Source organism: Bipolaris maydis (genome assembly GCF_028858645.1).
Source record: "Bipolaris maydis strain C4 unplaced genomic scaffold PSV08scaffold_4, whole genome shotgun sequence".
NCBI classification, from domain to species: domain Eukaryota; kingdom Fungi; phylum Ascomycota; class Dothideomycetes; order Pleosporales; family Pleosporaceae; genus Bipolaris; species Bipolaris maydis.
Genome location: NW_027093860.1, coordinates 1,549,487 through 1,575,272, shown reverse-complemented (window position 1 = coordinate 1,575,272; position 25,786 = coordinate 1,549,487). Strand labels below are relative to the sequence as shown.

Sequence of the window (25,786 nt, the reverse complement as noted above, 5' to 3'; positions counted from 1 at the left end):
TATAGAACACTAATGTAAAGCTTATTAGCTATAGTAGTAGACCTAACTAGAGTAGTATAGACCTAAACTTTATATAACACTTTAACTACCTATAGATTTAGTAGACTTAGGAAGACTAATATTAGGACACTTAATTAAGATTTAAAGATATCTTATAACTAGGCTTAGTTATAGGTAGATACTAGTAGACTAGTTTAGAGTCTTAGACTAGTGCCTACTCTAGTAATTAATAATAAGATACTAACTCTAAGTAATAACGAGGTAGATAATAATATATATAACTTATAAGAGTTATAGAATCTTAGATACTAGGCTATAATTTATATATAGTAGATAGCTAAGATATAAGTAATAATTAATTAGCTTATAAGTTAGCTAATAGCTACACTAAATAAAAAGCCTATTAAGAAACCTAAGATAGTAACCCTAGATAAATATAATAGTAACTAAGAAGAGTTATAGACATTCCTTACTAATATTAAGTTATACTATAGCTATAATAATATACTAAATAATAAAGAAAAGATACTTATAGCTAATACTTATATAAAGGGAAAAGTAGTAAGCTAGATATAACCTTATATAGAAGACTTTCTAATAGACATTAATAATAAAGGAATAAAGGACAAGACGCGTATCTTATTTAGTAGTTAGGCTAACTTTAAGGAGGAATTAGAATATATCTTTAGAGAGGTAGATACTAAAAGCTAGGTAGAGAAGGCTATATCTCGCCTAAAGTAGACTAAAGTAGTTTTAGCTTATATAGTAGAGTTTAAGCAGCTATAGGCGTAAATTAATTAGAATAATTTAGCACTCTAGATAGTATATAAAGTAGGTCTAAAGGAAAATATTAAAGATAAACTTATATACTATAATAAGCTAAAGGATTTATACTTATTAATTAAGTTAATAATAAGAATTAATACGTGATTATAGGAATAAAAGGAAGCTTAAAAAGAATATAGACTAGGGCTACTCTTTACTAATACTTAAAGGTATTAGAGTAATAAGAATTATAATAGAGATACGTATATAACTAGTAAAGTATAAAATAAGTATAAGAATAAAAATAAGACTTAAAGAAAGTTTAATAATAGTCTTTTTAAAGAAGAACGCTAGAAGCGTTATAATAGTAAGGTATACCTCTACTATAGTAAAGTAGAATACTTCTATAGAGACTACTTAAAAAATAAAGTTAAGTAAGGAGTAGTTAAGATTAGGATGCTATAGATAGTAATACTATACTTAACTAAGGAGCTAGATGAGACTCTTAGCAACCTAGACCTATATAATAAAGTAAGATAAGCTATTAATAAGACCTTTAAGCTAGTATAGAAGGTAATAAAACTTTAAGACTTTAAGTAAGATAAACTACTACTAATAAATTAGTAGGTTAAAGAGGTAGAGGTACTACGCCGCTTAAGAAACCTATAGTACTAGATTTATAGAAATACTAAGCACTAAGCTAATAATTATAATATTAAAAAATAAATTATAATTATAGGACCTTGCGTAGAGGAAATTACTTATAGGGCTACTTAGGAATAACTTAGATTTAAGGAATCTAATAATAAGGAGACGCCTTAAATATTTAGAGAATAAATAGAGTAATATAAGTACTTACGTTAAGTTAACTACCTAAGATAGTATAATTATTACTTAAAGAAGTAAGAAGAAACTAGAGATAATAAGGATAATTACTACTATATTAACTTATAGCGTAACGAGTATTAAGTATAGTACTACTAAGTATACTAGCTAGAAGAAAAGGAAGCTTATAAAGAGCTATACTAGATTAACTATATAACTAACTACTAGTTCTATAAGGAATAATAATAGAATACTTAAAAGGTAGATAACTACTACTATAGTATAATATCTACTAAGAAATATAATATAAAGAACTATAAAATATATAGAGCTATAAAACTAAAAGTTATAATAACTAAGGTACCTAAGTAGAGTTAGGAAAAGTCTAAGAAAGAAAAGAGCTATAAATAACTCTTATAGATATATTATAAGAAGAGATACGCCTTTTACTAATAATAGTTTAAAGATACTTATAGAGTAAATAATTACCTCTATAGCACTTTATTAGTAAATATCTATAAGGTAGATAGATACTTAATTTATAGAATAAAGAAGCTAGAACTAATAAAGAGGTTTACGAAAGAAGATATACTATATAAAAATACTTATTAGAGCTTCTACTATAATAATTAGTATAAGATATACTATTCTACTAAGAATAGCGAAGGCTACTTTTCTAAGAAGAAGAAAAGTAAGTAGATAAAAAACTAGGATACTACTAAGGATAAAGTTACGCTAATAAAAGTAGTCCTAAAATAACTCTTAAGGAAGTATATAAACTAGAAGTGTAAGATTTATAGCTATAGGCTATAGTACTTATAAATAAATATAAGATAATAGCGCTTATAGATAGTAGAGCTATATAAACTATTATCTTACTCTAAGTAGTAAAGAAGAATAATATACTCTATTAAACTAAGAAGGTGCTAATATAAGTAGTATTAGCTAACAATAGTTCTATAATATATAAGAATAGCTAGATTTAACTTAAAACTAAGGCTATATTATTACGCCTAGCTAGTTAAGAAAGCTAAATAAAGATTAGTATTATAGATCTTAGTAAGACTAAGATAATAATTAGCTATAACTAGTTATTAAAATATAACCTTACTATTAACTAGTAAAAAAAATTAATATATAGCTAAGAACTTATATATAAGGTTACTAGTATATAATAAGAAATATACCTAATAGATTAACGCGTGAACCTAAATAAGAGATTTAGTATAATTTTACTATATAAGATTATAAGAATCTATACAAAGGACTCTTAGAGAGTAAGAGTTATTTAGATATAGTAGGTTATAACTATAAAAGAAGGACTAGTACTATAAGTTACGTCTATTTATAATAAACTATTACTAGTAATTTTAGTAGAATACTAAATACTAGAGTTTAAGGAACTATTTAAGGAAAATAAAGTAATAAACTTAGTAGAATACTAAGATTAGGATTATAAGATTATCTTAGAAGAGGGAGTAAAGTTAAGCCTAGAAAGAATATACCTTATAGCGTCTAAGTATAATACTAAGCTATAAGATTACCTCTAGAAGAACTTAAAAAAGAGATTTATTTAACTAGGATTAGGCTTAATAGCCTTACCTATATTATTTATAAAGAAGCCTAATAGAAAGTAGCAACTATATATTAATTTTAGAAGGTTAAATAGCATTATTTAGAAGAATTAATATTCTTTACTACTAATTATAGAGCTTATAGATTAACTCTAAGGAGCTAAGTAGTTTATAAAGTTTAACATTTAGGAAGGATTTTACTAAATTAAAATTAAAGAAAGTTATAAGTAGATAATAGCGTTTAAGATAAAGTATAGACTATTTAAGTATATAGTTATACTATTTAGGTTAATAAATACGCTAGTAATCTTTTAATTAGTTATTAATAACGCGCTCTATAAATACTTTAGAATCTTTATTATTATATATCTAGATAATATACTAGTATACTCTAGTAGTATACGTAAAGAATATATTAAGTATATTAAGAAAGTCTTATAGAAGCTTAAGGAATATAAGCTATATCTTTAACTAAGGAAGTATAAGTTTTATATATAAAAAATAGAGTTCTTTAAATTTATTATCTTAATTAAAGAAGTAAAAATAAACTCTAAGAAGATATAGACTATATAGAAATAGCTAAAACCTAATATAGTTAAGAATATTTAATCCTTTCTAAGATTTATAAATTATTATTAAAAGTTTATTAAAGATTACTTAAAGATTATAGCACCCCTTATAAAAATAATAAAAAAAGAAATAAGTTTTAAATAGGAATAGAAATATTAAGAGGCTTTTAATTAAATTAAGTAGATATTCCTAGAGGCGCTAGTACTTAAGATATATAGCCCTTAGTAACCTACTAAAGTTAAGACTAACGCGTCTAACTACGCACTTAGAGCTATATTATTATAGTAGTATATAAATAAGAAATAAAGACTAATATTCTACTATTTATAGAAGTTCTTAGGAGTAGAACTTAACTATAATATTTATAATAAGAAACTACTTAAAGTAGTTAATACCTTTAAATAATAGGAGGTATACCTATTAGGACTTCTTAATATAATTAAAGTTTTTACTAATTACTAAAATTTAATAAGTTTTATAATAATAAAGAAACTTAACTAATAATAAGTCTAATAGGCTAAGATACTTACTTAGTTTAACTTTAAGATTACGCACTATATAGAAACGCTTAATAGAGTAGTAGACGCTTTAAGTAGAAAGTCTAATTTACGTAAAGAGGGTTATAAGGAACTATATAACGCCTTACTTAAGATAATACCTAATAGTAGTCTAAAGTATAACTAGCTAGAACTAGCTAAGGTAGCTAAGGTAGCTAAGTAGGTAGAAACGCTATAGTAATAATAGTAGTAGTAGGTAGTTAGCTAGTAGTTTAAGCCTAATAAAGCAGGCTCTAACAAACTATTAAATAATAAGTAAGAGTACTAAGATATAGTTTTAAAGAATTAAATATATATACCCCTATATATAAGATTAAGTCTTATATAGGAACTATATAAGTTTATAAAATATAGATATATAGGAATTAAAGAAATAGTTAGATAACTATCTGTTACAAGTAACAGCAGGAAGGATCCTTTCCCTGGGTATGACGACGAGTAGTTGGGAAGCCACTCGGGATCCCAATGAACAGGATGACCATTGCGGGGCTCGAGGTCACGTGATGTGCCATCCCGCCAAGGCTGGCCATCCGGGATGGCAGTGCATGATGGGATGGCAGCGCCATCACAACCATCCCGCCAAGATGGGATGGACGGGATGGCAGGACTGGAAGCAATAAGGATATAAGGATAGACGGATTTCATTATTTACTCTCGTTGTGGTCAACTTAAATTGTACTTTCTTACTAGTATCTTTACTTAATAAGATTGTTACCTGTTAGTCTATAGCAATATAGATTAAGTTGTCTAACCTTTTGTTACTTTCCTATCCAAGCACACCACTCCACTATCTCGCCAGACAAACTTCACGGAACACTAACGTAAGGCTCATCGGCCATAGTGGCGGACCCGACCAGAGCAGTATAGATCCAAACCCTGTGTAACACTTTAACCACCTACGGATTCAGTGGACTTAGGAAGATTAACATTAGGACGCCCGATCAAGACTTACGATGTCTCACAATCACTCTTAGTCACAGGCTAGTACCGGTGGACCAGTCCAGAGTCCCGGACCAGTACACAACCTAGCAACCGACGACGAGATGTTGACTCCTAGCGACGACGAGGAGAAGACAATGGATAACCCTAGACAAGTGGTTCATAGTCTTAGGCGACAGGCCGAGATCCATGCACGGCAGATGGCCGAGATGCAAGCGATAATCAATCAGCTCACGAGTCAGCTGATGGCCACACCAAACGAAAGGCCTATCAAGAAACCTAAGATGGCAACCCCGGACAAATATGATGGTAACCGAGAAGGGTTACGGACGTTCCTCACCACTATTGAATTATACTGCGGCTACAATGATGTGCTAAACGACGAAGAAAAGATCCTTATGGCAAACACACACCTAAAGGGTAAAGCAGCCAGTTGGATGCAACCCTATGTGGAGGATTTCTTAGTGGATATTAACAACAAAGGAACTAAGGACGAGACGCGTACCTTATTCAGTAGTTGGGCCAACTTCAAGGAAGAAATGGGTCGCATCTTTGGGGAGGTAGACGCGGAAAGCCAGGCGGAGAAAGCGATATCTCGCCTGAAGCAGACCAAAGCTGTATCAGCTTATACGGCGGAGTTCAAGTAACTACAAGCGCGAATTAATTGGGACGATTCGGCACTCCGAACGGTATACGAAGCAGGTCTGAAGGAAAACATTAAGGACGAACTTGTACACTACGACAAGCCGAAGGATTTGTACTCGTTAATCAAGTTGGCAACAAGAATCGACACGCGACTATGGGAACGAAAAGAAGCCCAGAAAGGATATAGACCAGGGCCACCCTTTGCCAACACCCGAAGGTATCGGAGCAACAAGGATCACGACGGAGATACGTACATGACCGGCAAAGTACAAGACAAGTCTAAGGATAAGAACAAAGCTAGAGGAAAGTTTAACGACGGTCTTTCTAAGGAAGAACGCCAGAAGCGTTATGACAGTAAGGCATGCCTCCGCTGCGGCGAAGTAGGACACTTCCGCAGGGATTGCCCGAAGAATGAAGTCAAGCAAGGAGTAGTTAAGATCGGGATGCTACGGATAGCGACACCCTACCCGACTGAGGAGCCAGACGAGACTCTCAGCGACCTAAACCTGTACGACGAAGCAAGACAAGCCACCGACGAGGCCTTCGAGCTAGTACAGAGGGCAATAGGACTCCAAGACTTCAAGTGGGACGAACCACTACCAACGGATTGGCAGGTTGAAGGGGCAGAGGTACTACGCCGCCTAAGAAACCAACAGTGCTGGATTTGCGGAAACACTAAGCACCAAGCCAACGACTGCGATATCGAAGGACGAATTACAGTCACGGGACCCCGCGCAGAGGAAATTGCCTGCAGGGCTGCCCAGGAACAACCCAGATTCAAGGAATCTGATGACGAGGAGACGCCTCGGACATTCAAGGAACGGATGAAGCAACACGAGTGCCTACGTTGGGTTGACTGCCTAAGACAGTGCGAATATCACTTGAGGAAGCGAGAAGAAACCAGGAACAACGAGGACGATTGCTGCCACATCAACTTGTGGCATAACGAGTGTCGAGTACAGCATTGCCAGATGCACCAGCCAGGAGAAAAGGAAGCTCACGAAGAGCTATGCTGGATCAATTGTACGACCAATTGCCAGTTCCACAGGGAACAACGACGGAATGCTCGAAAGGTAGACGACTACTACTATAGCACGATATCCGCTGAGGAGTGCAATGCAAAGAACTGCAGGATGCACAGAGCTGCAAGACCAAGAGTCGCGACGACCAGGGTACATAGGCAGGAACTAGGGAAGTCCAACAAAGAAAAGAGCCACGAACGACTCTTATGGACGCATTGCAGGAAGGGATGCACCTTCCACCGACAACAGTTTGAGGATGCTCGAGGAATAAACGATTATCTCCATAGCACCCTGTCAGCAAATATCTGTGAGGCAGACGGATGCCCGATTCACAGAACGAAGAAGCCGAGTCCAACGAAGGGGTTTGCGAAGGAAGACATACCGCACCAGAATACCCATTGGAGCTCCTGTTACGACGATCAGTGTACGATACACTATTCCGCTAAGGACGGCGAAGGCTACTTTCCTAAGCAGAGGAAAGATAAGCAGGCAAAAAACTAGGATGCCGCCAGGGACAGGGTCACGCTGGTAAAGGCAGTCCTAAAACGACCCTCAAGGAAGTACGCGAACTGGGAGCGTAAGATTTGCGGCTGCAGGCTACGGTACTTATAGACGGACACAAGGTGACGGCGCTCATAGACAGTGGGGCCGCACGAACCGTTATCTCACCCCGAGTGGTGGAGAAGAACAACATACCCTATCGGACCAAGAAGGTGCCGATGCGAGTGGTATTAGCCGATGATAGTCCCACGACATACGGGAACGGCTGGATTTGACTTGAGACCGAGGCAGTATCGTTACGCCTGGCTGGTTAAGAGAGCTGAACAAAGATTAGTATTATGGATCTTGGTGAGACCGAGATGATAATTGGCTACGACTGGTTGTTAGAGTACAACCCTGCCATTGACTGGCAAAAGAAATCGATACACAGCTGAGAACCTGTGCATAAGGTTGCTGGTGTACGACGAGAAATACGCCCGACGGATCAACGCGCGCACCTAGATGGGAGATTTGGTGTGATTTCGCCGCATAAGATCGCGAGAATCTATGCGAAGGACCCTTAGAAAGTAGGAGTCATCTGGATACGGTAGGTCGCGACCACGAAGGAAGGACCGGTACCACAGGTTGCGTCCGTTTATGACGAACTACTGCTGGCGATTCTAGTAGAATACCGAACATCAGAGTTTAAGGAACTGTTCGAGGAAAATGAAGCAACAGACTTAGTAGAACACTAGGATTGGGATTACGAGATCATCTTGGAGGAGGGAGCGAAGTTGAGCCTAGGAGGAATGTACCCTATAGCGCCCGAGCACGATGCTGAGCTGCGGGATTACCTCCAGAAGAACTTGAAAAAGGGATTTATCCGACTAGGATTAGGCCTGATGGCCTCGCCTATATTGTTCGTAAAGAAGCCTAACGGGAAGTGGCGACTGTGCGTCGACTATAGGAGGTTGAACAGCGTTACTCGGAAAAATCGATATCCCTTACCACTGATTACAGAGCTTATGGACCGACTCTAGGGAGCAAAGTGGTTCACGAAGTTCGACGTTCGGGAAGGATTTTACCGAATTAGGATTAAGGAAGGTCACGAGTGGATGACGGCGTTTAAGACGAAGTATGGACTCTTTGAGTATACGGTTATGCTATTCGGGTTGACGAATGCGCCGGCAACCTTTTAATTAGTCATTAATAACGCGCTCTACGAATACCTCGGAATCTTTGTTACCGCGTATTTGGACGATGTACTAGTGTACTCCAGCGGCACACGCGAAGAACATGTCGAGTATGTTAAGAAGGTTTTACGAAAGCTTAAGGAATATAAGCTATACCTTTAACTAGGAAAGTGTGAGTTTCACACGCAGGAAACGGAATTCCTTGGATTTATCATCTCAACCGAAGGAGTGAAAATGAACCCTAAGAAGATACAGACTGTATAGGAATGGCTAAAACCTAACACAGTTAAGGATGTTCAATCCTTTCTAGGATTTGCGAACTATTATTGAAAGTTTATCAAAGATTACTTGAAGATTACGGCACCTCTTACGGAGATAACGAAGAAGGAAATAGGTTTTAAATGGGAACAGGAACATCAGGAGGCTTTTGATCGAATTAAGCAGATATTCCTGGAGGCGCTAGTACTCGAGATGTACAGCCCTTAGCGACCTACTAGAGTCGAGACCGATGCGTCTGACTACGCACTTGGAGCTGTATTGTCATAGCAGTGCATGGATAAGAAATGGAGACTGGTGTTCTACTATTCACGGAAGTTCTTAGGAGCAGAACTTAACTACGATGTTTACGATAAGGAACTACTTGGAGTAGTTGATGCCTTTGAACAATGGGAGGTGTACCTACTAGGACTACCTAACACGATTGAAGTTTTTACCGATTACTAGAATCTGACGAGTTTCATGACGATAAAGAAACTCAATCGACGACAAGTACGATGGGCAGAGATGCTAGCCCAGTTCGACCTTAAGATCACCCACAGGGCCGGAACGCTCAACGGAGCAGCAGATGCCCTTAGTCGACGAAGCGACTTATGAGAAGAAGGTCACAAGGAACTCCACGAAGCAATGCTGAGACGGATGCCCGATGGCAGTCTTAAGTATAATTAGCCGGAACTAGCTAAGATAGTAACCACGGTGGTTCATCAGGTTATGACGCTTCAACAGCAGTGGCAAGAGAAAGCTAATAGCTGGCAGTTCGAGCCCGAGAGCTCCGATGGACTGTTACGAGACGAACAGGAGTACTGATGTATGGTTTCGAAGGATCGAACATATGTACCCCCACACATGAGACCGGATCTCATCAAGGAACTGCATGAGTCCCCAGAGTATGGACATGCAGGAATTGAAGAAATGGTTAGACGACTGTCGAAGGTGTTCGCTATACCACGTATGCGTACGAAGGTGCAGGAAATACTAGGCAACTGTTTGGCATGTCACTAGAACAAGCCTAAGAGACATAAGCCCTACGGCCTGTTGCAACCCTTACAGCCACCATCTAGACTATGGACAAGTGTAACGATGGACTTCATAGTGAAGCTCCCGAGATCGTTGGAACTAGGATCAGCTCGATTTTGCGACACAATACTAGTAATCGTGGACCGATTGACTAAGGCAGCAAAGTTTGTGCCAACGGAAGAGACTATTACGGCAGAAGAATGCGCGTACGAAGTCTAGAAGGCACTGGTGTCAGAGCATGGGATACCTGAAGAATTTATTACGGACAGAGACAAGCTGTTCACGTCCTTGTACTGGACAACATTCCTGGCAAAATTAGGTGTGAAAAAGAAGCTTTCAACAAGCTTTTACCTAGAAATAGATGGCCAGACGGAACGAACAAATCAGACATTGGAGTAGTATCTGCGGATATACGTCAACAAGTTATAGGATAACTGGGTTGAGTACTTGCCGGCAGCGCAACTGGCTTACAATAGCATGAAATCCGCAACGACAAGGCAGTCACCACACTATGCGAACTACGGATATGAGCTGGTAGCTCATCGGGATCTAAAGGATATTGAAAGTTTCGCCGATAGTGTAGATAAGAAAGCACGCCTTTTGCGAGAATTACATGAAGAACTGAGCAAGCGCATCGCTTAGAGGAACCTCACGACATCTAAGGCAGCGAATAGGCTAAGGATTGAGGGACCGACCTTTAAGGAAGGGGACAAAGTTTTCCTGTCGAGACAGAACCTGAAAACTAAAAGACTATGCAAGAAACTGGACAATCTCCGAGTAGGACTATTTGAAATCCTAGAGAAAATAGGGCTGGTAAACTACAAACTACGGCTACCACCAGGCATGAAAGTACACCCTATATTCTATAAGAAGCTTTTGGAACCAGCACCCCAAGACGCCGAACTAGCAGAAGATATCGAACTTGAGAACGACGAGTATATGGTCGAAGCGGTCAAGGACCTACAGAAAATCGGTCGTCAGTGGAAATACTTGGTCAAGTGGCAAGGATGGCCGGATAGCTAGAACACTTGGGAACTAGAAGGAAATTTAACGAACTGCAAGGAATTGATACGAGCGTATCACAGACAGCATCCAGAGAAGAGAGGACCGGGTCCTTGAGGGAAAGGAAGTAGTCAAGGGACAAGGGATCGGAAGAATCAGCCTGTAACCAGCCCGGGTCAGTCGACGGTCCGGATAGCGATGGTCCGGTTAACGGAGGGTCCGTACCAGGGGCTGAGCTCCCCTCGGCCTTCTCTTTCGCACGATCCTGGAACGCAAGAACAGCTAAGTCACGACGAGCAAACGAACGCTCGCGAGATTTCACCTCGAGAAGTTCACGGCGAAGACGCGCGGCGTTCTCTTCAGCCCGAGCAACTTCAAGCTCCTTTTGTTCACGCTCTTGCTGAATACGCTCCCACTCTTCCTCAGAAACAAACAGACTACACTTAGCTTTCACGGAAATACAACCAGCGCAACGGCCAGTTGCAGTGTCCACGAAACAGCGAAGGTTCTTCTCCTCACAACGAGAACAACGATAAGAAGTCATCTCGTTCCCCTGCTCTATTACACGATCAGCACGGGAATAACGCTCTTCGTTCGACTTCTGAGCGCGAACACGGGTACGGGAGGACGGGACCTTGGGCATGGTTAGGAAGGCTGGAGTTGGGAAGGAACGGTTATAATGGCTCGAGGCCTACCGACCTTATATGCAGCCGACGCTTTAACACGCGGCATAGGAAAACGATAACCTAGGGTATCGAGACGATAGCCCTAAAGGGGGAGGTAATGTTACAAGTAACAGCAGGAAGGATCCTTTCCCTGGGTATGACGACGAGTAGTTGGGAAGCCACTCGGGATCCCAATGAACAGGATGACCATTGCGGGGCTCGAGGTCACGTGATGTGCCATCCCGCCAAGGCTGGCCATCCGGGATGGCAGTGCATGATGGGATGGCAGCGCCATCACAACCATCCCGCCAAGATGGGATGGACGGGATGGCAGGACTGGAAGCAATGAGGATATAAGGATGGATGGATTTTATTATTTACTCTCGTTGTGGTCAACTTAAATTGTACTTTCTTACTAGTATCTTTACTTAACAAGATTGTTACCTGTTAGTCTATAGCAATATAGATTAAGTTGTCTAACCTTTTGTTACTTTCCTATCTAAGCACACCACTCCACTGTCTCGCCAGACAAACTTCACGGAACACTAACGTAAGGCTCATCGGCTATAGTGGCGGACCCAACCAGAGCAGTATAGATCCAAACCCCGTGTAACACTATCTAAGGTATTTATAATACTACGTATATATACGAAGGTATAAGAAATACTAGATAACTATTTAGTATATTACTAGAATAAGCCTAAGAGATATAAGCTCTATAGCCTATTACAACCCTTATAGCTACTATCTAAACTATAGATAAGTATAATAATAGACTTTATAGTAAAGTTCCTAAGATTATTAAAACTAAGATTAGCCTAATTTTATAATATAATCCTAGTAATTATAGACTAATTAACTAAAGTAGTAAAGTTTATACCTATAGAAGAGACTATTATAGTAGAAGAGTACGCGTATAAAGTTACTAAAGTATTAGTATTAGAATATAAGATACCTAAAAAGTTTATTACTAATTATAATAAACTATTTATATCTAAGTACTAGAATATATTCCTAGTAAAGTTAGGTATTAAGAAGAAGCTTTTAATAAGCTTTTACCTAGAATTAAATAGCTAAATAGAATAAATAAACTAGATATTAGAATAATACTTATAGATATATACTAATAAATTATAAGATAACTAAGTAGAGTTACTACTAATAGCGTAATTAGCCTATAATAGTATAAAATTTATAATAATAAAGTATTTACTATACTACGCGAACTATAAATATAAGCTAGTAGCTTATTAAGATTTAAAAGATATTAAAAGTATTATAGTAGAGGTAGATAATAAAGTAAAGCTTATATAAGATTTATATAATAAATTAAGTAGGAATATAGCTTAATAAAACTTTATAATATCTAAAGTAGTAAATAAATAAAGAATTAAAAGACTAACCTTTAAGAAGAGAGATAAAGTTTTCTTATTATAATAAAACCTAAAAACTAAATAATTATATAGAAAATTAGATAACCTCTAAGTAAAACTATTTAAGATCCTAGAGAAAATAAAAAAAGTAAACTATAAGTTAAAACTCCTATAAAGTATATAAATCTACTCTATCTTTTATAAGAAACTTCTAGAACTAGTACCTTTAGATACTAAGCTAGTAATAAAAATAAAGCTTAAAGATAATAAGTATAAAGTTAAAGAAGTTAAGGACCTATAGAAAATTAGTAGTTAGTAAAAGTACTTAGTTAAATAGTAAGGATAGCTTAAGAGCTATAATACTTAGGAACTTAAAGAAAATCTAATAAACTATAAGTTACTAATATATAATTTTTACTAGAAATATCTAAAGAAGCGAGAACTAGATTCTTAAAGAGAAGATAATAATTAAGAGATAAGAAAGAGTTAAAAGAAGAGGAATAATTAGCTTATAACTAGCCTAAGTTAGTTAACTATATAAGTAGCGATAGTTTAGTTATTAGAAAAACTATATTAGAGGTAGAGTTCCTCTTAGCCTCCTTTTTCTTATAATTCTAAAGATATAGAAGAGTATAGTTATAATTAGTATATACTTACTCTTATTTCTTAACCTCTAAGAGCTTATAATAAAGTTATATAGTTTATTTCTTAGAATAAGTAAGCTTAAAACGCTTTTAACGCTTTTTAGCTTTAATCTTTTTCTACTCTTCTTTAGTTATAAATAAACTACACTTAGCCTTTATAGTAATATAACTAGCGTACTACTTAGATATAGTATCTATAAAGTAATAAAGGTTCTTCTTCTTATAGCGCTTATAGTAGAAAGATATCTTTTTTCTCTAATAATAGATCTTATTAGACTAAGCCTAGTAATATTAAGTTAAGGTTATTATAGAAGCCTAATAAGAGGAAGATAGGACCTTAAGTATAGTTAGAAAGGCTAGAGTTAGGAAGAGATAGTTATAATAGCTTAAGGCCTACTAATCTTATATATAGCTAATAATTTAATATATAGTATAGTAAAATAATAATCTAAAGTATTAAGATAATACACTTAAGAGGGGGGATAATATTATAAGTAATAAGAAGGATTCTCTCCTTAACGCGGAATAATAAGGTTAAAAACTAACTACGTCTACGTTAGAAGGTAATAACTATCGTGGGGTAAGAGGTTACGTGATATATATACTCCTACTAAAAGCTCTACTCTTAGAGCACGGGGGGCCTTAGAAGAATTATACTCCTAATACTCCTATAAGGAAGGGAGAATAGAGAGTACTAGAACAGAAGTAATAAGGATATAAGAATAGATAGATTTTATTATTTACTCTTATTATAGTTAACTTAAATTGTACTTTCTTACTAGTATCTTTACTTAATAAGATTTTTACCTATTAGTCTATAGCAATATAGATTAAGTTGTTAAACCTTTTATTACCTTTTTATCTAAGCACTCTACTCTACTATCTCGCTAGATAAACTTCACGGAACACTAGCGTAAAGCTTATTAGCTATAGTAGCGGACCTGACTAGAGTAGTATAGACCCAAACCCCGTGTAACATATAGTAGAATATCTAAGTAGACTTTTAAGTAATAAGCTCTATCTCTCTTTATCTAAATTACGTTCTATTATCACTTATAGTAATTAAAATACCATCTCTACTATAAATAACTATAGATAATAACGCTATAGCGTAGGTAGTAATATAGATAGGGATATTATATATAGTAGTAGAGCTTTAGTAGTAGGTATACTATCTCTAAGAGTAACTATATTAGTAGCTAAAGAGTCTAATAAGTATTATAATACGCTAGCTTACGAAAAGCGCTTAGCTTATAATATAATTAGTAATAATATTTATAGAGGAGAATAAGAAGCTAAGTATAGAAATTTAGCACTAGTAATAAAAGTAAAACTAGCCACGTTAATATATTACTTCTAGTAGAGTACTCTAGGTATAGTAGGCTTAGCAGCTCGTAGTAGAGGCAGAAAGGTCACTTATAAGGGGTAGCTAGAACTAGGCTAGTAAGCGACGTCGGCGCGCGCCGCTAACGTGCACGAAGTGCCACGTTAAAGGACATACTCGCACTTCATATAAAGCTAGATAATAAATAATATATTTTAATTTTATATTATTTTATTGCGTTATTGTGGCTCAATTGCGTAAAACGTTACGTCAGGTTGGGTGGGGTGGCCCACTAACTGATCCGGCCCACTTACTGATCCCGCACGTTACTCGGACTTTATGCAGAGCTAAATAAGCAATTACATCTCTAAGTTTTATTTAATTTAATTACGTCGTTATAGCTTAATAGTGCTGAGCGTCGGGTTGAGTTTGGTGGGGTGCGCAGCTCACTGGTGGAGCACGTTAGTAAATATGGTTTATCATCCGAAGAAGTGCCTGATCTTCATTTTACCGCCCCCCCCCCACACACACACACACACATAACTTGTGCCATGTAGCGTTGTAAAACGAGGTGCTGCACAGGAGAGTCCAAGCGGCGCTTGTGGGTGATCGGCACAGGAAATACGGGATGGCAGAACTCCTATTGGCAGCCACATCTTTTGTGTTCCCCACTTTGGCGTTGTATTTTTTTGGTTGGTTGGTGAATAGTATAAATGATGTAAAAAAAACCACACTTTGGGATGGGTGGGAGGGGGCGATTGGGCGTGGAAACATATGTTTCAAATCTTGTGGTTTATACGAGGAAAGCAAGTGTACACTAGGACCAAAAAAAACAGGGTTGGATTGTACCTGACGGGTGGGCTGCAGAACAGGAACGAGCGGTCCGTCTGACGGGCGAGAAATACGGAGGTATATGGGGGAATTGGGGGAAATGTACTCTGCACGTGTGGTATGCAAAACTTTACTCAAGAATGCCGGACTGAAGAGGAAATGAATTAAAAAAAAATCAAACAAAGCCACGATGTGCTAGCATTCACTGTGCCATTCAGGCAGATCATACCATGTGGACCCAAAGGGGACAATACTTCCCTCTTTTTTTCCCTACTCGCACTCGTCTCTGCTCAAACCAATTAGGGGTTTTGTGCCTCCACTAAATTCTCGCCTATCGACATGCCGCGTGCCGGTGTGGATTCCGCTAGGAGCAGCATCAGCCTACTACCAAATCGGAGTAAACAAACTAAGAGTCGGGGTAAGGCAAAAAAAGCCAATGCTTGGGTTCGTCGCTTGAGGCTTATTTAGTTACCATTTAGGTTTGACATGGAGCGATTCATGACATGTCGGCAGTTTATCAGGCCAATCATAGTAGAGTTTTTGTACCGACCAACCATGCGGTGTTCTTCGTTGAGTGTTCCAATAGAAGCCCATGAGCGGCTATTGTCTACCGAGGACTAGATCTGCAGCTAGGCAACAGAGTTTCCAGATGCACAAGGCTAGCCTGTAGCAACTGACCAGCAAACGACTGCACATGACGGGAGGTAACTTTGATGGTTTCTTTGGGTTCATCTATCAGAAGTAAATAAGCTCGATGCTAGAGTACGCTACAAAGGTATCTGCGGACAAAAACGGTAAGGAAAGAGTAGTACAGGAGACGGGAGAGGTATATGCGTATGTACAGACGGCACGACTCTCTTCATGCGCGGGCGACAAAATTGCAGTAACTGCTTTAGAAAGCCATGACAATTTGCAAAACTTTCAGACATCATCTTCACCGATGAACAGATGGACTAGATGTGCGATTTATCCATGCCATCGTCTACACGGTCTCGACATAGTTACTTTTGGAAGTCAGCAAACATACAAGGTTGTAGCGAGCAAAGCCAAGACGTACCTTGGGAAGATGCCTTCCCTATTCCCTATGCGACCTGTCCACCAATCGGTTTCGTTGTCGGTGCGCTTGATAATAGTGATGACTTCACCCTTCTTGAAGCCGAGATCGCCCGGTTGATCAGCATCAAAGGTGAATTTTGCTATGGCTTGGTCGGATTGCAGGTTCGCCTTCTTCTGTCCAGTGGTCTGGCCAAAGACCGGCTTCGGGGCAGAGGGCCTTCCCGGTTTGCGATCACTGTACGAATAGTAGTCATCGCCAAACGTCGAGGCGCGGTTCCGTGAGTCGATGCGATCAAAGGTCTCGGTAGGGTTTGCTCGAGTAGAGTATGAGCGGTTGAGACCACCAGGTGCGGATGATGGCTGTCGGTCGTAGACATCGTCTGCCCAAGAAGAGGTTTGCTGGTGATCTCTGTACTGGTAGTTGTCATGGTGTGAGCCCATTGAGCCAGTACGATCTCGTCGTACACCTTCACCCATGGCAGAGCCGCGGCGGCCCTGCCAAACCACATTGTCGTGTGCATCATCATAAACAGGAATATCGTTGTACATGGCATCATTGGTGACGTTCTGCGCTCCTCCTACACCGGAAAATACCCTGGAGTTGAGGACGCGCAAGAGCGGCTCAGCAGCTGGTGGCGGAGGGACTTGGCCGCTCAGGATTTCCCTGGCAGTCCACCGGCGTCCGTACAGCTTCTCATTGGCGTCTCTACGCTCGATTATACCACTACCCTCAAGACTAACTCCCGCAAACAAGCCTTTTGTCTTGCTGTAGCTGAAAATGCCTGCCACGCCCTTCAAGCTGGCTGCGCCGGCAGCTTCGGCATTGCGACCAACCGGTCCCGCGGCAATGGAGACGTTGCCTCCCAATGTAAGCGAACCAGCCTGAGCAAATGTTCGCACGGCGGAGGCATCGTTGAGGATAAAGACGAAGTCAGTGAGCTCAAAGCCGATCTGTCCGCCAAAGCCGCCTCCAATAGTTCCGATAGCTGTAGGCGCCGACCATGATCCGTCGGCGAGACGTGCGACGACGACGCCGGAACCGAATCGCGCAGTGCCGAGAAAGCCAGCCTTGAAAACGGTGAGGATGGCGAGGCCCTACGGAGCATATTCAGTCAGTACGAGGGGTTGTGCAGCCCAAGCGGCCAAGCGGATCGCATAGCACAGGCGAAACTAGTAGAAGACTTTACCTTTGCATTTGCAAGCACGTTTGGCGGGATGATCTTGTCGGGCCCAAAGGCCTGTCGCGGGTCGACAAAAGAGGCCAGGATCTTTCCCGTCTTGCGACATTCGCCTGTAGAGAAGATTGTATCAGCGACGTCACTAGCCGAAACAGCAACAGAGCCCATGACTTACTGGCCATGGACGATGGCAGCGGGTTGTTGAGACTAAAGCCCATGGCGGCGGTAGTGTGCTCTCTGCGGAGCGGCAGTCAGGAAAAGAGGCGCTGCTAGCGGTGAATGGAGGGTATGTGTGGAAGAGTAGAAGAGAGCGCGCAGTTGATGCGGTGCTGGAGCAGGCGGCAGGAACATGGCGGGTCAGCGCGGGGGACCATGTCATAGTAGTGTGGCTGAGTCGCCATCGTCCGATCCGACATCCGACGCGTCCTCTCTCTGCCTTTGCTTGGCCTGCATCTTCTTCGCCCAATCCATCCTGTCCACCCAACCACCTGAACACTGCGCACACCCAAAAGCCACATGTTTGTATACAGCAGGATGCGCGACGCGCCTCGCTCTAGTTATGCATCCCGTTGCTACCTCGTGGCACCCTGACCTGCATCCCCACCACGCTACCCGCCGATCAACGACGGAGGAGCGCCTTTCGGTAGCATCGCGCGACTATGTCCTCGCCTCTACCACCAAGCAGCCCGCCGACCAGTGCCCGAAATAGTACTACCACCCAGTTGTATTGTGTAGAACCGCCAGCCTGCTGTCCGTGACCATTCTGGAGCTCGAAGAAACCTACTGTAATGCATTGATTTCAGACAACCACCCACTAACAAGCACCACCACTGTCGTCCGTCAGATTCGGCATTCAGCCAGTAGATACAAATGACAGCCGGTCGTTGGGAAAACGCTCCGAGTGCGACTATGAAGCGCCTCTCAACAAAGGCTTCCCGCCCCTGTTGCGCGTAAATATTCCTAGTGGTCCCTTGCAGCCCGACCCGCACGCCACAGTTCACTAGTCTCATCAACTCGCCATGCCATCCTGTCTACTAACCATGTCCATTGTCGCACCAGCATGGCGCGGCACCAGCGTAGAAGACTGGTGCTTTCAAATTGACTCTGGGCTACTGCTAGTGTTTTTGCTCTTCACCTAGACTATGTATATGGCTGGTCACTGTCGCCATGGCCTGCTTTCGACTCGGACATCATCTTTCTCAAACAGCATTCTTTGCCTCTCCCCGACGGCACAGCTATCATTGTCACTATGGAACTGCTGGAAATGCTTGTCAAGTGCCTAGGCGCGGAGCGGCCTGATCCCGCCTGTCCAGCCCTCATGCCGCCAACAGGCGAAATGCCACTCGATCCCAATGCCCCTACCATCTGGCCCTGGGGACTGCCAATTTTCATCGTTTGCTTCGCCCTCACCGGAATCGCCATGATGATCCGCATCTTCACCAGAGCCTATCTCACCAGACTCTTCATCTTCGACGACGCGGTCATGATTGCCGCAGCAGTCACGTACTTTGCTTTTGTTTCCGTCACCCTGGACAGCATCAGTATGGGCTTTGGCAAGCATCAATGGAATGTCACTGTCGGCGAGGCTATGCGTGCTCTACGCCGCGCCTACTGGGTCCAAATCGTCTACTGCATCGCCATGTACACCACAAAGCTGGGTGTGCTTCTTCAGATCAAGTCCACCTTCGACAGCAAGTCGTGAGACTTCATGTTCTGGTCAACTTGGGCTTGCATCGCCTCCTTCAGCTGCGTCTATACCGCAAGCCTGTTCACCTGGATCTTCCCCTGTAATCCCATAAAGAAGAAGTGGGACCCATTCATCCCAGGAACGTGCCTCCCTACTCATGCTGGCCCGAGTCTCCTGAGCGGTATCATCAACCTAGTGACTGACGTTGCTCTTTTGTTCCTTCCCATCTACGCCGTCTCACGCCTACAAATGAGCATCAAGAAGAAGATTGCCGTCTCTGGCATCTTTGGAGCTGCGCTTCTGTAAGTCATTTTCGTCATATGTGAGGAAGTAGTAAAACTAACCATCGCACTAGCGCATGCGTAAGCAGTGCAGTCCGACTCCACTACACCATCCTCCACCTCGACAGCAAAGACAATACATACTGGCTTGCCATTGTCGCAGTCTGCGCCATCATTGAGATTTCCGCACTTCTCCTCTGCGGCGCTTTCCCAACCTTTCCGCATTTCGCAAAATGGCTTGGCTATGGCTTCAAATGGCAGTCGACGGGATATACCGTCACGAACTCTGGAAAAGACTCTCGATCAAATCAATCCGACACGATCAACTTGACAGATCGTCAACAAAAGTCTGTAGACGATCCAGTGTAATCCTTGTTATTCGGCAATGCCGGAAATATACCATATACTTTATCATCATCATTAACGGTCCGACAACACAAATGCTCGTTTCAGATATCCTGCCAACTGTGCGGTCCGCTCTCCCACCTGTCTTCTCTAAAGATTAAACACTTGCGACTTCCATTCTCCTCCGTCCAGGCGCGGAACATGCCGCCGCAATTGTAGTCCTGGACGACTTGTACTCTATTCCCAACAAGCTCGATACCTATGATTCCGCCGACACCTTCGTGGACTCCGTCCCATCGGTTGCCGGCACTTTTTTGGAGTTCACCACCGCGGCCGGCCATCCATGTGGTTGCGTCGCTGAGAGATTGCGAAGAAAAGCGAGATTTGGCCGCTGTTGTTCGAGCGGCAGATGTGCGGAGGAAGGAGTCGCCATTGCCGGTCCCTGAAAGAGCCACGGCATGGCGGATGGGAGTAGGTTCTTTATTGTCTTGACTTGGCATTGGTGCAGTTTGTCTTGAAGAAGACGAGCCAAGTATTGGCAGACAGCCGTCGAGCGCACCGTGCAGGTCGCCTCTGGAGAGCTTGTCTATCGGTGCCACGGCCTGCGAGACAGGCTGATACAGCATCTTTGCAGCAGCAGCAGCAGCAGCAGCATCTTCATACCACTCTTCAGCCCAGAACCCAGCTCCTATGGTTGGTGTGTCGCCAACGCGCCCATCAACCTTGTTTGTCAAGCCCCCTGTAGACGTAGCAGTACAAATAGTCCCATAGCTGTCCACAACAACCGCACCGCAAGTCCCCAGCGGAACATAATGACTCTTCTCCCACTCGCTCGTCCCTTGCACCCCTACACCCCCTGCCATCTTCCCCTCCTTCTCCTCCTCCAACCCCCTCAAATGCTCATCCCACCTCCTCTGCGTAAAAAACCAACTCGGCTCCACCATGTCCAATCCCCATTTCCTTGCCAGCCCCTCGGCCACCTCGCCACTATAAAAACAATGATCCCCCGCTCCACCGCCCCCATCCACCTCCTCCCCACGCACCAGCAGTTTCCGCGCCAGCTTAATCGGATTCCTCACCCGGGTCAACAACGTACATCCCACGCCCTTCTTCCTATACCCATCCGACACCATCACACTAGCCTCAAGTTCGTTCTTGCCTCCGCGCGTAAACACGGCGCCGTGAGCAGAATTATACAACGCATCTTCTTCCAGCAGCGCAACCGCATACGTCGCGACGTCGAGCGCCGTGGCCCCCGGTTCCGCCAGCTTGCGCGCGGCAGCATCTACAATGCGCAGCAGCGAACTGCGGTACTCGTCGTACGCACCGCGTGGCAGGGATGCACGCGTGATGTTTCCTGCGCCGCCGTGCAGAATGATGCGCGGAGGGATTGGTCCGGTAGTGTGGGCCTGTCGCTTCTTTCCTTCCATAGTAGTAGTGGATTGATATAGTAGTAGTGCGAGTTTGGGGAAGGGGGACGAGCGTCGTCTGCGCTGAAAAGCGTCGGGGGCATTGTAGTCGGGATCGTATCGGCGAGCGAAAGCACAAAGATACGCACTCGGCTGCTGATTGGGTGGAGATGGCGCGGGGAAGAAGGGAGAGTCAGGGGTGGGTTCGAGTAAAGTAAGTAAGCGGGCTCCACCGTTTCTTTTTCCGACTATGGCGGGGTGGTGGTGCGCTTAGTGGCGTTTATCAACGTCGCCATTTTGACGTGAGGCTGGGATATGCTTGGTTGCGGGTTCGAAGATGCTGGCTTCCCCGCGTCGATTTTGAGATTTGTTTTGCTGTCTGGCTTATCCTGGTCTGCGAATGACATGCATTGGTGCTCTCTGTTTGCACATGGTAATTTTAGCGGGTTAGAGGGAAGGTCCCGGGAAGGTGGTTCAAGGGCTTGGGATACGATGGCGCGGCGGAGATCGAAAAAATAATATACCCGAGGGGTATTGCACGCGTGGTACCTGCGTTTTTTTGGTCTCCGATGAAGTGACGCATGGACTTGGGGTGATTGAAGGGGTTTGCGGGGTAGAGAAGGGGCAAAAAGCAATATGAGATTGATTTGCCTTGGCGCTTTGGTCTGAACTGTACTTGCTGTGGTGTTTGCTAGGTCATGATGGAGTAAGGTAAACGTCACATGACGTGGGAGATCACCATCGATACAGGCAAAACAACCTGGTACTCATCACAAAGGTAACCGATAATCTCCCCCTTTCAATCTAGTGGTATTGACAGTAGCCCAAATCCTAACTTTTACACTCATCCTCTCACGTTAACGTGTGCCCATTTCCCACCCCAGCACCCGCAGCCGTCTCTTATTTCTCCACGACAGGCTCCTGCTTCTCCTGCCTCACCTCGTCGACTTCCTTTGCCGCCCCCTGATATCCAATCGCCTTGGCCCACTCCGGATCAATATTCTCCAGCTGCAAATACGGACTAACATCGCTGTTGGGAAACCGGGCATTGCACATCGCATACCCCATTCCCAAATGCGCCCAGGGATTCTTATGCAGATACTCAATGTCAAAGTCTTCATACCGCGGCGTCTCGATGACTTCGATGTAGTGATTCGATGAACCGGGCCACACGGCGTTGACGCGGCCAGTGTCGTTGTTCTTGTACCAAGAGCGACACTCGCCTTTCCAGACTGTATGCTTGATCCATTCCTGCGCGTGGTCGTTGAACTGGTCGCTGATGTCTTGACGAGGCACCCATGACTTGATATGTTCGCGCTGCATCTTCTTGATGATTTTCACTGTGTACTCTGTGACGGCGAGTAACGGACCAGTCACTGATCCATTCTCTACAGGCCACGTGGGTCCGATATACATGAGCCAATTGGGCATGTCTGGACATGCGAGGCCGAGGTAGCCTTTTGGTTCGTCTTTCCATTTTTCGGCCAGGTCCACGCCGTTTTTGCCGATGATGGGGAAGCGCGGGCGGTAGGTCACATCAAAGCCTGTTGCGCAGACTATCGTGTCGACTTCTCGCTTGATGCCGTCAGCCCCAATGACACCCTTTTCGGTTATCTCGTCGACGGCTGTGAAGTGTACGTCGACGTTGGGTTCTTGGATGGCTTTCATGTATGGGTCGCCTGGCGTGATTCTGCGGCCTGAAAATTATATTAGCATTCATACGATTCTGTAGGTATCCACCGAGTAACTTACATCCCACCTCGAATTTTGGCGTAAAACCCTTCAACAACCGCTCGTCTTTGATATGCTCCTTCATTCGTTCCCGGAGCATATCCTGCACCTGCTTCTGCAGCTCGTGGCCCGTATAAAAAGTGCCCCAAAGCCCATTGATTTGGTCTTCAATATCCTTAGCATGCGCCACCAGTTTACGTGGGTCCCGGCGAAACTCTTCGCGTTCTTCCTCTGAGTACTCCTTATTCTGACCGAAGTTGTTCGCAATCTGGACGAACCACACGCCTGTGCGGACGAAAACATCCATGTGCTTGACGTGCGGTTGCATGGTGGGTACAGTCTGGACTGACAAAGCACCAGAGCCTATAACAGCCACGCGATCGTTTTTCTATTGTTCGGCCTGGTAGTCCTGCGGCCAAGCCGCCGTATGTGCTATGCGTCCCTTGAAGCTATTGATACCCTTGATACCCGGCCACTTATAGTTATTCAGAATTCCCGAGGCGTACAGCAGGAGATCGCATTCGTCTTCGAATTCTCGCTCCTCGCCCGAAGGGCTCTTCTGTCGCAATCTGACTTTCCACTTTCCAGCTTCGTCCTGCCACTCTGCTCGCACCACTTCGGTATTGAACGTCATATACTTGCGTAGACCGAATACATCACAGACTTTCTCGAGGTACTTGAGGATATCGGGAGCGTAGGAGAAGAAGCGGGGCCAGTCCGTGTTCAGTGCAAAGTTGAGGGTGTAGGCGTGTGAGGGGATGTCGCATGCGCATCCTGCCACAATAATTACTTCCCTGTATACGAGCATTCTCTTCGTGAAGCGTACCTGGATATCTGTTCTCGAGCCATGTGCCTCCAATGCCTGCATTCTTCTCGTAAATTACGTGTTCTACATTTTGCGTCGACTTCTGCAAATGGTACGCCAATTGTATGCCGGCCAGTCCAGCACCAACGGTCAAGACTCTTAACTTGCGCGTTGAGGGGTCCTATTTGCCATCAATATCTTAGTCATTTTGTATGGAAATACACGTTAGACTTACATTGTAGACAATGTCCGGAACGTTGTATCCACTTGATCCCGGGGTTGAGTAGTCCCACCGCGCGCCGTTGGCTACACCATTGAGATCTGGTGCCATTTTCAAATAGTAAGTATGATAAAGCCGCTTCCAGTTTATAAAGGTAATTCTATGTGTCTAAAAACGAATCGGGTGTCTTTTACGTCGGAGATAGGAACGATTCGGTACACCCGAAGCGGAATATAAACTTGATATTCAAATGATACAAAGCACCGGCTACGTAGACCTGCCACTTCCGTGTAATCCGCATTTCAACATGATTTAGGGCAGTATTTATAATGTCCCCTTATCCGATCGACAAGGCACCATCGTCTGGAACATCCGTTAGCCGCACAAATCCCCATACGTATTCCCCGCCTCAGCATCACCACCACGCCGAATTCGGTTCATGCAGTGGGCTAAGTGGATTTTCGGCTTGTAAATGGAGACGCATTGCGTATGGGAAGCGTGAGTTGCCCAATCACGAGGTTTGTAGATCGTGGTACTGCTTGCGGGGTTACTGCGGGGTAGTATTCTTTTCTGAGGGCGCATAGTTTGGACGCCGAGGTTACGCTTGTGTCTGGTGCTGACCACCCATTATCGTAGGGATCAAAATGTAAAAAGAGATGAGTCAGTATTACTATGTCAGGATCGGTTGAATGGAGCTTGTTTCATCTCCATAGGGTCATTGTTTGCTTCCTCGGCATGACGACGTTGTAGGGTCTTGTCGAGATAGGCGCTGGTTCTCATGCTTTATCTAGCATGTGTAGTAAGCACGAGGCCATGTTTTTGATTACTGTAGCTGATATCGAAAGTGGAGATGGACTCATGATTTTCCGCCTGTTTACTTCCCAATAGAGATAACAGCTGCGATGTCGTCTTAAGGATCATGCATCTCTTGTTTCGTCTAGAAAAGAGAATGCGATGAGATGGCCTGTGTACATTTATGTGGGAAAGTTACTTTTATTGAAGAAAAAAGTGATAAATCGGCACTAATAAGTCCAACGACCCGACCCGATACGTGCCGGTCGAATTTGTTATTTCCGGCAGCAAACAGGAAGCCAAGAATGCAAAGATGACTGAGTTACACTGCGTTTAAACGCATTTGCTTTCATCGAAAATCTAGCGATCCAGTGCGATGTGCACGGATCGGATCTGCGCTTTCACGCACTGACTAAGTTACACTACATTTTAAACAAATTTGCTTCCACTTTACACTACATTTTAACTACGTTTTCTTCCATCAAAAACCCGACGAGGACAGTTGTACAAGCAAAAGAAACTCTAGGACATGGTGAAATGCAAACGGGAAAAATCCACATCTCTGTAAACTATGTATCAA

General features: G+C 42.8%; 4 protein-coding genes across 4 annotated transcripts; 1 reads left to right on the top strand and 3 right to left on the bottom strand.

Moving 5' to 3' along the window:
• Positions 1-16,400: 16,400 nt before the first annotated feature.
• On the bottom strand, positions 16,401-18,212 carry PSV08DRAFT_199074 (uncharacterized protein). Its single transcript, XM_014217286.2, has 4 exons — positions 18,112-18,212; positions 17,946-18,049; positions 16,760-17,853; positions 16,401-16,706 (listed from the first exon to the last, which is right to left on the bottom strand). Exons 1-4 carry the CDS (start codon positions 18,152-18,154, stop codon positions 16,685-16,687), a joined length of 1,263 nt encoding a protein of 420 aa, XP_014072761.1. The 5' UTR covers positions 18,155-18,212; the 3' UTR covers positions 16,401-16,684.
• Positions 18,213-19,395: 1,183 nt separating this feature from the next.
• Positions 19,396-20,286, top strand: PSV08DRAFT_283737 (uncharacterized protein). The gene is made up of 3 exons (XM_014217258.1): positions 19,396-19,634; positions 19,683-19,925; positions 19,979-20,286. Exons 1-3 carry the CDS (start codon positions 19,420-19,422, stop codon positions 20,271-20,273), a joined length of 753 nt encoding a protein of 250 aa, XP_014072733.1. The 5' UTR covers positions 19,396-19,419; the 3' UTR covers positions 20,274-20,286.
• On the bottom strand, positions 20,267-21,679 carry PSV08DRAFT_400576 (nucleophile aminohydrolase; the record flags this gene model as incomplete). Its single annotated transcript, XM_066093596.1, has 2 exons — positions 20,267-21,534; positions 21,577-21,679. The coding sequence occupies 2 exons, from the start codon at positions 21,677-21,679 to the stop codon at positions 20,354-20,356; spliced, it is 1,284 nt and encodes a 427-aa protein (XP_065949462.1). The 3' UTR covers positions 20,267-20,353.
• Positions 21,680-22,558: 879 nt separating this feature from the next.
• PSV08DRAFT_369775 (uncharacterized protein) lies at positions 22,559-24,525 on the bottom strand (the record flags this gene model as incomplete). Its single annotated transcript, XM_014217264.1, has 5 exons — positions 22,559-23,355; positions 23,411-23,752; positions 23,849-24,163; positions 24,216-24,375; positions 24,430-24,525. The coding sequence occupies 5 exons, from the start codon at positions 24,523-24,525 to the stop codon at positions 22,559-22,561; spliced, it is 1,710 nt and encodes a 569-aa protein (XP_014072739.1).
• Between the last annotated feature and the right edge of the window lie 1,261 nt (positions 24,526-25,786).

Excerpts from the sequence above, each read along its gene's own strand:
- PSV08DRAFT_199074 (XM_014217286.2), bottom strand. The coding sequence starts at position 18,154 with ATGGGCTTTAGTCTCAACAACCCGCTGCCATCGTCCATGGCCA. Across the intron at positions 17,854-17,945 it reads ACGTGCTTGCAAATGCAAAG|GGCCTCGCCATCCTCACCGT; the intron begins GTAAAGTCTTCT and ends TATGCTCCGTAG. Across the intron at positions 16,707-16,759 it reads AGGGAAGGCATCTTCCCAAG|TAACTATGTCGAGACCGTGT; the intron begins GTACGTCTTGGC and ends GACTTCCAAAAG.
- PSV08DRAFT_283737 (XM_014217258.1), top strand. The coding sequence starts at position 19,420 with ATGATTGCCGCAGCAGTCACGTACTTTGCTTTTGTTTCCGTCACCCTG. Across the intron at positions 19,635-19,682 it reads TCCACCTTCGACAGCAAGTC|CTGCGTCTATACCGCAAGCC; the intron begins GTGAGACTTCAT and ends CGCCTCCTTCAG. Across the intron at positions 19,926-19,978 it reads ATCTTTGGAGCTGCGCTTCT|CGCATGCGTAAGCAGTGCAG; the intron begins GTAAGTCATTTT and ends CCATCGCACTAG.